Genomic DNA, 12,934 nt, shown 5'->3' on the forward strand with positions numbered 1-12,934 from the left:
AATTAATCAGATCCAGCTTGTCGCTGCCGGCTTAATATCGCGCCTGTGATATATGCGTATAGAGCAACGATCACAACGATGAACGATCTCACGATCCGACTCGCGACTCGCTTCACGCTCGAGAGCTGATCGATACATCATTACTTATCGTTTATCGAAGAGAAAAAAAAAATAACGCGGTCGATTCAATTAACAAATTTCCTTCGCACAATAACGTGTAAAGTGACGGATTTAAGCTCGTCATTTTCATGAAAATTTTACCTCGACGTAATTTATGACTTTCGGTTTACCTTCGTGAAAAATTCCTGCGGGAGAACAGCTCGCAAGACGAGCTGATAAAAAAAAATGGTGGACGCGAGAGAATCCCTGAATTTTCTATAGATCTTTTTTGTCGCGCCCCGTCTCATATTGAATTCACACTTTCCACGCCGTGAGAAAGGGGTTGGCTCGCGCGTCATATTCAAGTGGCGTAGGTTAGGCCGAAGGCGAAGAAGACGCCCGTAACAGCTTTCTATTTGCATACCACCGCCTCCCCGCGTTTTCATCCGCGAGTTCCCCCCTTTTCGACACCACCGTTATTTGCATTCAGAAATTGGCCGTCGACCGCCGCGCGGCGATCTCCTTCCTTCCTTCCTTCCTATCTGCCTGCCTGCCTGCCTGCCTCCCTCCCTCCCTTGCCGCGCCACGTATCGCGTATTCTCTCCCTTCGTTGTCCTTGCCTTCGGAAATTTTGAATGAGCTACCAGGCTCGGCCGAGATCCATTTACTTTACCACGGCGAGAACAGTTTATCTGTGTTGTCACCTTTAATTATTTTAAAAGTCAATGTAACACGAGCGTTAATTAATTAACCAACACACGTTTAACCCTTTAAAAAAGCACATTTCATAGGCTTTGTATAAACTTAGATTACGTCGTATTTAATCTGTCGACGCAGCTTTACGAGTGTATTTATGAAACGTGCATAGTCCAAATATAGGATACAATGCGTCTAGATATCTATCTGAAATTTATGTTTCTACACTGAGAAAAATAAGTTGTTGATTTAACTAAATTTTTCAACTTGATTAAGCTTATTTAATTCAAATATTTATGAACTTCAGTCAAATATATAAAAATTTGATTTATAATTCAAATATTTTATGTATTTAAGCTAAATGAACAAATACTTGAACCAAAGAAATTTAATTCAGTCGAAAAATTTAGTCAAATTAACAACATTTTTTTCTCAGTATATCAACTTGATACAATTGTACTAGGTTCAAATCGTTTAGCTTACGTTTTTTGAATGTTTGCCCTCATATATTTATGCGAATAAATCGAGTTAAATTTTGCTCGGTTTACCAATCGCTAGAAAAATATACCCGTGTATTATCAATCTCGGTGCGTCGATTTTCCCCGATTTTCTCTTCGCATCCGAATATCCGTGTACGATGTATCCAAATTTAGTTCTTAACGTAACGGGCGAAAAATAAAAAAAACCCCACGAGAGGAGGATTCCGCGTCGGACGCGCAAGAAACTATAATTATCTCCCCCTTCCCCTCTTTGCGCGCGCGCGCGCGCGCATATCAGCCCCGACAGTTTATATTTCGTAATTATAAAAATGAACGCGCCGCTGTGTCCATCAAGATTTAAACCAGCTGTAATGCACGTAACACGATGCCGGCCATTAACGCGCCGGTCGTTGTTATACGTTATTCGCGCGAGTCGAGGCGAAGCGCGACGCGCACGGGTATAGGAAAATGTGTCGCGAAGCGCCTAATTAGACACTTCATGGACGCACCTCGCATCGTGTTCAAGGACTGATAACGTTACGCCTTATCGCAAACGTGAGTTGATCCCCGCGTCATCGGCGACTTGTCCATTTCGCAATCGAACGTATAATAATCGTCGATTTGGGCCGCGCGTCGTGGTTCTTTACCTCGATCTACGCAGCCGCTCGTGCGGCTCGGTAACGGCATTTCAGCATTCCGTACTGACAAGGCGTTCGTCGGTACTTTATTCCCTCGATCGTCGATGCCCCATTAAGTTCGAGCGGGCCCGTGCTGTCAGCGTGTCCCCGGCGAGTTTGAAGCGCGTCGAAAAAGATGATCTTGACGTATCGCGAGAGTAATATAATAGGTATCGTGCTCTCTCTCCGCTGACGGATGATAATAAAGCTCTCGCACCTGTTTGAGGGGCACGTCAGATCGCAATCGCCGTTTAATCCCCGCCGTTGCAACGCGCCGCGCCGGGCAGCGCGCGCGCGGCGGCAATTTTAAATTAATATATTCCCGCGGAATTCGATCCGATAACGTCTATCCGATCGCCTCTTCCCCGCGGCTTCCTCGATAACGAGCCGACGGCATCGGCGCGCGCGTACACGCGGCAGCGCCGATCGATGGATCGCGACCAATCGATCAAGATCCAGGCACAACCGGCGCCGCTGCCGTGAAAACGCCAACACGATGCGCGGATTGTGTGTGTGTGTGTGTGTGTGCGGCGTAACGCGAGGAAGGGTTAAAGTTACATCACACGTCGGATTCGCAAATCGTTACCGTTGGCGTTAACGTATCGAATGATGCACGCGCAAATGTCCGATATTATTTCACCGGCGTGACGATTGTTCATCACCCCGAAATGTAAATTTAAATTTCGCCCCCCCCCCCTCCCCGGCCGAGATTTCACTGCCTTTCTGCGCGTTAAGAAAAAATGTTGTCAGACGTCTTCGTGGAACTTTCCGCCACGAATTACCGCGGGATCGCACACGCGAACAAGATGCTCTCCCGCTCACACACACACACACACACACACTCTCTTTCTCTCCTCGCGACACCGATTTATCGCGATCGGTTGAACGCGAACGGGGTCGACGCTTCCGGGTATGACAGATCTCGTGATTCCGTCCCATTTTACGTTATTCCGGCGTTTATCATGCGTGCTTAAAGCGAGACCTTAAAGACGACGCATTCCGACGGCGCACAATACCCCGCTCGGGACAATAAATAACTGTCCGGTAAGGTAATTTGATGCAACTTGTCCTACAAAGAGAGCGGGAATTTATGGCGCGCGGCATCCTCGAACTTCGCCCGCATTTTTTTTTTTTTATTGCACTAGCCGAGAAACCGTCGCGCGCGCGCGCGTACAAGCAAATCGCGAACATGATTATATATCCCCATGATGAATGGCCCGCGACCGAACGGCAAGAAAATATCGCAGTTTATGCGCAAACGTATCACCGTGACAATGCAGCCGTGTTTAACGCCTCATTACCTCGGCGTATGCTAATATATTCGCAACCTTCCGGTACGTGGCATTGACTACCAACTTAAAGTAATAACTTCGGTACGCTCATCGTCAGGTAACGTTCATTCATTTGGCGACGAATCTCAAGGTACGATTTAAATAGTACCGGCTATCTAATAGCGATGGAAGTGAATAGTTCAACAGGACCCAATAATAAACATCTGATGAGGGAAAAAAATCAGTAAAAAAGCGGTGAAAAAAACGTGCAAATAGGTCTTGAACGTCGGACAATAACGGACGTAAATAAAGTTTCTTTATCTCCCCTACTTTTATTTCTTCTACTTAAAAAAAAAAACAGCCTGTGTTTTTTTTCTCTTCCTCGGAATATTTTAATTTTACTGGGGAGGGGGGAGGGGGGAGGGGGATTTAGCTACATCGAATGGCAAAGCTCGACGATGGAAATTGAATCAATATGGATGCGTGACTTGCATGCAACCGACACGCGCCGAGTTTCGCGCCGATCGTTAAACCCCGCTCACGGTGTGAAAAGTGCGGCTTTCCACGGATAGTTGGAAGCTCACGGGCGAGGAAAAAAAAAATCACTCCGAAGCGCGCGGGCATTCGGCACTCTCTCGGGCGTCACGCCGCGCGGTTCGCGCGCGAAACGCCTTCGCGTGCGAGGCGGAACACGCACGATGGGATGCACTATCTCGTAATCGCGTGTACATACGGGCTTTTGTAGCCTTGAGACACGCCGCGAAGTGCCGGCGAAGATAAGGACACTAGCGTTTGAATAAAATAAAATAAAAATGGGGAAGGGGAGAGAGAGAGAGAGAGAAGAAGAAGAAAAACGAAGCCGACGGTGACAGAGCGGTCGAGGAGCGGAGAAGAGAGAGAGATGCAAGGGGAGGGAGGGGGAGAAACGTGAATGGGGATAAAAAGCAGTGTTGAAAAACGTTAAACAAATGAACGAGCGAAACGGGTGATTTTGATCCGCTGAAGCGGATTCGCGCGCGATAATAACTTAATTTAATAACATAGAACGAAATATCAAAGAAAAAATTAATTGCAAAGTGCAAAGGGAAGAATGAGATATAACGAGGCGCAGTGGAGAAGCAAAAACGAAATGAGACAAGGTGGTTAAAGACACGAAAAGCCTGTCGACCGGCGAGCAAGTAATGCGATAAGAGCCGCCGGGGAGCAGACAATTTTTTTTCACGTTTTCTTCTTTTTTTTTCAATGTAAAGCCGCGGAAAGGATCGGCGGCAGCCGCGGGACAACTTGTCGTTACGTCGAATCGCGAATGAAACGAAACTGAAATTGCGCAGTCCGCTTCTCTCCTCGCGTCGTTTTTTCGATGTTTTTATTTATCCCTCCTTCTCCTTCCTTCCTTTTTTTCTTTTCTTCTTTTTCATGCACGAGACAGTCTGCGTGACGACGATTCGCACGGCGAGCGAGGCCGCCGCGTGCGAGGGAAAGGCGTGTGTGTATGCAGCCCGATGTGGCACCATAAAGCCGTCGGAGACAAAGTGCCCGCGGCACGTACGAGCGCGGGGTAATGAATTGACGCTTTGGCTAATATTTATGAGCGGTGACGCAAGAATGCGGCGATTATATCCTCCACCACCCCTCCCCCTCCCGCCCCCCGTTCGCCTCTCGATTTGTGTAATTACCGGGCGCGCGGAATGCATGCGGGACAACTATCGTTTAGCTGGCACGGAAAGATTATAGGCTTCGAATGCGAATACATTGCGCTAATACCCCCGCGAGCAGGGGCCACCGTTGCGCCGGGGTTTCTTCTCCCTTTCTTTTCATCGCGTGTGTCGCGTATTTTCGACACGGCTACCATCCATCCCGTATCTCCGAAAAAACACGGTGGTGGCAGTCGCCACGCTTTGGTCTCAAATCAACACTCGCGCATACACGCGCGCGCGCGCGCGTCTTCATTTCACTTTTCTTCTCTATTTCTTTTTTCTTTTTGTTCCTCGTGAAATGTATCTCGCTCCGGACTGTGAGCTTCGAGGCTCGCGGGTGACTTTCGTCGAAGCGTAAAGCGTAAAACGCGATACCGCGCAGGCGGAAAAACTAGCGGAACGTGAGAAGGCTTAAAGTCCAATGCAGATATCATCGCCCTTAAAGAGTGTGACCAAGAGAGGAGGAGGAGGAAGAGGAGGAGAGAGAGAGAGAGAGAGAGAGAGAGAGAGAGAGTGTGTGTGTGTGTGTGTGTGTGTTGTGTGTAGGACGTCGAGGGAGCGCAAAGCAAAAGACCATCGAGTGTTTTAAAAAGAGCTCCACTATTCGTGCTCGATTCCTCGGTTTTGTACATCTGATTGAAATGCGACGAAATCGAAATGTCGACTCGTCGTTATTGTCGGTTTCAATATCCCAAAACGAGAGGAAGAGAGAGAGAGAGAGAGAGAGAGAGAGAGAGAGAGAGAGAGAGAGAGACCTCCTTATTAGCGTCACGCGAAACTCGCGAGACGAGTCGATCGCAATGATGCAGGCTGCTTTCACACCGAAAGATAAACGGCGACTATAAACAGCGTATATTTGTAATATTTATCAGTCGCAACAATTTTACTTTTAATCAAATAATTAGTTGTTTATTTAAGAGATTACGGCATTTAGTACTAAATTAGTCTTGCATCAAAATTGTATTGTATTGAAAACTTGTATTCTAACATGTAAAAAGAGTTTTGTAAGCTTATATGTCTCGTAAAAAGTATAAATTTATAATAATAACAATATTTATAATATTTATATATCAATTTAATTGGATGCCAGAATAATCCAAATTGCTTCTTGAACCTTCTCGTTACATTCAAGCAACGACGTTGCTGCACTTCAGCGTAAAAGAAAATTAGGTGTGAAAAGTCGGGGCACGTGACAAGCGGCGAAGAACGAGATGCTTCGAGCGACAGCTCGACACAGGGAGGGACGGTATTCTCGCTCTTTCAGACACCCTCATCTCGTTCGCGGTGACCGTTATTGAACCGCAACCCCGCAAAAGAAAACGTCGATATACGGCACGGAGGGTACACCGCGACACTTCTACCACAATCGCGGCACGCATTTTCAGATTCGCACGCGCGTAGCCCACAATATACGGCTAATTATGTCGAGCTCGGTTACCCCGCGACAAGCACGCGCGACTCTTGCGCTAGAAGAGGCGCGAGGGAAAAGGGGGCGGGGGGAGGGGAGAAGGACTTGGTAAGGGTGCGCATTTGCGTTGAACGGAGAAACTGCGTGCGAACCTGCCCCGCATGCGCGTGCGCGTGCAATAAAGATGGGGTGAGTTCCAGCTGTTGACCCGGGAAAGAAAGAGTGAGAGAGGGAGGGAGAGGGTTGGGGAAGAGGCGAGGGGAAACAGAAGCTGCATGAAAGATGGAGCAAGATGCGGAGAGGAAAAAAGGATGCTGCGCGCCCCTTATACGTGCGTGCTTCGAGAATACTGTCGAGATACTATCGACTTTCCCGTTGTATACCGCGATTGTTTTTCGCATATCGATATTGGTATTTTAGATTAAACGTGGGATATTACGATATACCTCGGAGGGAAGGGGGGGGGGGGGGCAATGTTTCGCAATGTTCACGCAAACTTGACTTTAAGGACGCGCGCGGTTCATCTTCAGATTCAACGATTCGCGAAATAGACGCGATGGTACCGAGCGAAAGAGTAGTAGTACGCGTTTCACAAGACACGGTCGAAAATGGCACGAGACACGGGCTCGTGCCCGGCCGGTTGGCCAAGAAACTGAAAGTGACGAAGACGAATTCTGCGTTAAGCCGATTACATAAGATTTCACGGGTCCCTTTGATGGCTCGCGCTCTGTTTGCCCGCGGCCGTGCCGTGCGCGCTTATTTGATTTAGAAATCAGAGGAATTAAAACGCTTACACGTCTCGTTGTTAAGTCAATCCGTCCACGTCAGCCGTCGCAGCCATGAAAACCATGGATTTCGGCAGCGCCGGTCGGACGGCCACTGACGCGAATTTCGTGCCGTGCCAGTCTGCTTTTAACCGGCGCTCTCTTAATTCCGCGCTGTGCCGAGCACGCGCACACGCGTGCGTGCGTGCGTGCGTGCGTGCGTGCGTGCGTGTGCGTGCGTGTGTAAACGATCGTACGTGAAACTCGTGAATGGCGAGCAATTTGAAGGCAGTCGGAGGTGGACGAGGAGAGGCAATTTTGGGCCCCGAGGCCCTTACTCCCCTGACTCCTCGTCGTGGCAGCGAACACGAGCACGGCGAAAATTTTCGCCCAAGCCTCGTCCCTCCCCCCCCCTTCGTCTCCATTCTCTCTCTCTCTCTCCCTCTTTTTTATTCCCGTTTACTCTTCCTCTTCCTTGCTCGAGCGAGACAAGCTCCTCGGGCTTACACCACACGACCCATTCGGGCCAAGGGTTTGTGTATCGCAACGGGTCCGGGTAATATCTCGTTTAGAAAGATTACAGGTTCGAGAAGAGGCTGCCAATGTATAAAACAAACATCGTTAAGGCAGCCCTATACTTAAGACTCCCCCACCCGTTTCCGGCCCCACCCCACGTACCCCCTCTGGCATTACATGCTCGCTATTATGTGCATCTACGATACTGCTGCGTCTCATTATACGCACGCGTGTATATGTATGTGTCTGCGCGCGTGTGTATGTGTACATGTGCGTAGAATATCGCGGAAACCCCGTCGAAAACAGTAGCAGACAAATATCCTTAGAAAAAACTCTCAAAAAGCATCGCACGGATTTACATTAAATTGAACTTCGGGTGAATTTTGTCTCTTCAATTATCTCGATTCTTAACGCGAAATTTTTCTGCGTTACCGTAATATCCACTTGACGCAAGGAAAAATGTAAAAGTTACGTCGGTAACGATTAACCGTGACGATTTCGCTAAGCCCAACGTCAAACTTCTTGTTGCACTTTTTTTTCAAGATACCTCGCAACAATACGTACATGCGTTATAGCGAACGACGGGAGAGATAAAAAGGGTTGTGAAAAGAAGAAAACGGAGGGGAGCAACGTCTAGTGAATCACGCACGCTCCAAGTGCAAATGCGCTTTGCGTGTAGTGGCGAACGTGTCAAACGCGTACGCTCGCTGTATTGAGACGTAGAGACCACCGGACGGGGTTCGAGCGCGGGGCCCGGCAAACAGGCCCCGGCATAATTTCCACGCGTATAATTATCGATGATCGGCTGTTACGGGGGCCCGACGCGGCGCGGCGAGGCTCTCGCTCGGTGTTTCGCTGAAACCCGATCGCAAGCGGGCGGATACTATGGTATATGAACGGACGGAGGGGGGAGGAGACGGGGGGAGAAGCGGAGGCAGATCGGGCCTCTCTCTGACGGTTATTATTTATCGATGGAGATTGATTTAGAGCGCTGCCAGTTCTCGAGATTGCGATCGATCAGCACCACTCTCGAATCGCGAGCATCGATTCTACAGATCGATCGGCGAGAGAGACCGGTCGTCCGATTCTGATAAGAACATCGAGCTGGGTACGCTCGTTTCAAAAACGAGGTTTTCGCTGTCGGCCGATTATTCACGTGTTACGCTAATGATGCAAATGCTCCTCTTTAACAACCATAATTTCTATGAGAATTAGTTATTTTTTACTTTCTTTTCGATCGCTCAACTTTCTTGAGTGATTTGCTAAAATTGCCTTCCATATGTGACAGTTTTGTCTTCGACATTTCTAAGAATAATACCTCGACGGAATTGTAATGTTAATTTGAAACTTTCGAAAAGACGAATGTACATGTACTGCAATAAATTAAACATTGTCATCGTAAATGTTAATTTCTCTCCTATGACTGTCTACAGCGTTAGAGCGCAGTTTATTATGACATTTAAGATCTGAAACGTTGAATAAATTTTAGATGTAGAACAGCTGTCACATACAACGAAGAGGGATAATTATTACAGTTCGATAACGGATCATTACAACGTGTGTCATTACACACGTATAAATTAATCATATTACCGGTACTTTTGAATCAACCGTTCCTTCATGTGTTCAACTGGTTCTTCGGTGTTGCAAATTGAGTTACTAAATATCGTACGATTGATTATTTGTCATGCTAAACGGCAGCTTGTATTTATCAAAGACGCAGAGCTGAGATTGGAAAATCGTATTTGAGTGTAGGTACAATAAAACTATTGTAAGCTGTCTTGTTACATTAATGAAATTGTTGATCGCTTGATTGACAATATTATGCATAAATTTGGAATAATGTGTAATACTTAACACTCTGTACACATAATTCGACAATTTTGTACTGCCAATTTTTTAAAAAACTAAGAATATTGTAATTAGTTATAACATTTATTTGCAATTTTTTTAAATATACAATTACACCGAGAGAAAAAATAGTTGCAGTAATAATATTATAATATTACTATAATTTATAATCATTTCTGGACCCAAATATATTTTTACAGTTATTCAACAATATAAATTATAGTTTATTTAAACTATATTAAAGTTCTTATAATCATATTATTGGTCTATGCAACTTATGGTAGCCATAATCAAAATGGAGATTTTAATGTAGTAAGTTGTATTGTAAAATAATCACTATAAACATTACTATAAGTATAGGATTATTATTACCAATAATATAATAATAATTACTGTAAAAATGATACTCTTAACTCTAATTATTTTACTATGCAATTATAGTCGCAAATATCACATATTTTTTTCTCGGTATAAACAAATATTTTCTAAAAGTCTTTGAAGAATTTCTTTATACTTGTAAAAATAATGAAAATTAACTCAGTGATGTAACTCAACGTTGGCACGATGCTGCCAAATAATGTATGTACAACATATTAATATCAGCTCGATTCTTAAATATTAAGATACTTTTTTTGTTTCTTTGGGCTTTCTCTAATAAAAATTATAAAGGTATTATTAATACATATGATCAATTAATTATTCTGTAAAGCTATTGTTAACTAATGTTGACAAACATTTCGGTTTTCTAAACCACATTGAGTCCCGCGGCACAGACCCTTAAAGTAATCCCAATGTCTCCCCTCGTCGCGACTCTAATGACGCAAATTAGAAGAGTAAATTTGCTCTTCGACGCGCGCGTTCGCGAGACACGAGGAAGGCGCGTTAACCGAAGATCGAAGACGTAGCACGGAGGAAGATTTAATCCGTTCGCAAAGAGCGTTCGATGTGTCCATATCAGTGTGGCCATAATCCACGTACACGCGTGCGCGCCCGCACATTTTAGCACCTGTATACATCGCACATGAAATATGTAAGCGTGTATGCTCACCCTTTCGTCGCTCAGGCGCGTGCTCTAGTCTCGGCTATTATAGTTTGTCGTCGTCTTCATTCAAAGACTCGATGCACACCGGCAACTTGGTCTATCATCGCGGAAGAACATCGTCTTTTCTCTGTTTTTTTTCTCTCTCTCTCTCTCTCTCTCTTTTCTTGAGTCGCTCGTTCGCCGCCTTCCACATCAAGCCACTATTTTCTTTGCACGACAATACTACTACCGAGCGATCACGACTTCGCGGAATAAGGTAGACAAGTTCACGCTTCGAGAAAAGTAGAGAGGAAAGGCTGAAGAATGTAAGAGACTGAGTGAGAGGGAAACTGAGGGAGCACAAAGGGGCGATCGAGGGCGGTGGGAGTGACAAGTTTCAATTGCTTGACGACGGGGGGGAGGGGGTTCCGACAACTTCGCAGTGATATCTCTTTACCGCCGCGCTGTTACACGTCATCAGAAAAGTACCCGGGTGATGCAACCCACCCCCTCCCACCCTCCTCTCCCGTACACGTGCGCGGGGAAAGGTACGCGGACGCACGTGTGCGTTGCGTGCGCGATATTAGCGCGGCTCGCAATAACGAAAAGTAAAAGCTCGTCGAGAGCACACGCGCGGATTTCGCGTGTGCAATAAAACCGCTCGCCGGCAGTGACGCTTTTTCTTCTCGCGGCACTCACGGTGATAATGAAATCGATAGATATATACGTCCGCGTTACGGCGTTTACACGGTTTCTCCTCGTACGAGAGAAAAATCAGAACGTATCGAATCTCTATCGATACATGCGAACCGTCAATATCTGCCTCAATACCTTCGTGTGCGTCGCAAGTACGAGAGGTTAATAGAAATTTAAAATGTCCGTGGGTTTGATTTAATTCGCCGAGGGGATTAAAAACTGCGCATTGTGTACTCGCGAGCAACATCAATGAGCAAGTTGATGAGACAACCCGCATGAGATCTCTTTCTCATTCGAGATCTCAGGTTCGTTCGAGAGTACTTATTCGCGGCCACGTATTCTCTCAACAATAAAGTTGTAAAGTTCTGTACGTATGTACCTGCAAGCTTAACGTGCAAAAAACACGGGGTTCTAATCTTGAAAAATACTTTTTATAGTGGATACGGCCTTTGTCCACAGAAATTCTTCATTTACTTATGAACTCCCTTTTCTAAATAAAAAAAAGAGGGATCTTTGCGTAATCAATAAACCATTCTAACGAAAAAAGTTTAAAGTGGTAAAAAAAATAACTAATGAAAAGTGAAAGTTCCTAGTATCGTACTGGCGATCGTAAAAGCTGATAAGTAGATATAATTTTTTTTTCTTATATCGTAAGAGGAAAATGGTGCAAAGTACCGCAACTTGGCAACTGTCGTTCAACGCAAACACGGGCGAACTAATAAATCGATTATGTCAAAGTGCCCAGAGAGTGCAATTCTCAATAACGCGACCACGCAATCGGCAAAATGTTACATAAATGAACTAAAGATAGCTCCGGCTATCTTTGCTGTTGAACGTTTATATATTTACGTGGACGCGCGTGTGCGATGAAACTTGGTAGACGGCATCCTGATTGCTCCCCCTGCTCTCGGCGGAGCCGAATGATCGTTCAATTAGCGACAAAGGATCGTAATCACAATAACGATGGCGAAGACAACAGTTGACACTTACCGGCCACTCTTCGTGATGACCATTTCCGTCCCGAGCTTGTGGAATTTCTCCCAGAGCTCCTTTCCCTCGAGCGTGACCTTGGGGTCATCGACGACACCGTCCTCCTCCGGATGATGAGGTGGCACGAGGGGATGATGCGGCGCCGTCAGGGGATGATGCGTCGCCAGGGGATGCGGCGACGTGTGGAGCATTCCCGGCGGTAATGGCGGCCTAAGGGGCCTCATCGTCGGACCGCCGGGGCCTTGGTGATGGTGATGTAACGCCGCCGCGGCCGCCGCCAGGACCTCCTCCGGCGTATGCGGGCCCAGGCCCAGGCCTGAAATTTTATCGGAAGTTCTGCGATTTAGTTTGAGGAAAATTAAAATTCTGTTTGTTCTTCAATACATATATAGTACATTATTACGTGATTATTTACGTGATGGCGGGAGAGACCCGTAAAAAGAAATTAATGAAGGTATCCGACAGCTCCTCTTCGGTAGGATTAATTTAATCCATCGATCGAGAGAGGGTAACTCGTAATCACGGTACGTAATCGGAAATCGGTATCAGTGCACGTACGATGTGGGTAACATCTGGTCTCGCTATTCCACGTAAATGCAAGATGCGAGCCGTAATGAACCGCCGCCGCCGCCGAGCCAGCGAGCGGGCCGAAGATCAGCGACGGGATAACAAGTAAAAGACAGCTGCTCAAAGTTTCGCGAGGGTGAATCACCTGGCAGTTCACGATAGCAACCCCCCGGAGGAAAGTTGCGGATTCTTCTCCACGCCT

The 12,934-nt window shown here is 46.3% G+C and overlaps 1 protein-coding gene across 3 annotated transcripts in view; it reads right to left on the reverse strand.

The window, feature by feature from the left end:
• Positions 1–12,934, reverse strand: part of LOC105828826 (optomotor-blind protein) — a 100,980-nt gene that overhangs the window by 72,833 nt on the left and 15,213 nt on the right. For all 3 annotated transcript variants that reach the window (XM_036286475.1, XM_036286474.1, XM_036286473.1), the window contains exon 2: positions 12,166–12,481. In XM_036286475.1, coding sequence (XP_036142368.1) covers positions 12,166–12,481 — 316 coding nt within the window. The remainder of the gene's footprint in view (positions 1–12,165; positions 12,482–12,934) is intronic.

This window comes from Monomorium pharaonis, chromosome 4, assembly GCF_013373865.1.
Source record: "Monomorium pharaonis isolate MP-MQ-018 chromosome 4, ASM1337386v2, whole genome shotgun sequence".
NCBI lineage: Eukaryota > Metazoa > Arthropoda > Insecta > Hymenoptera > Formicidae > Monomorium > Monomorium pharaonis.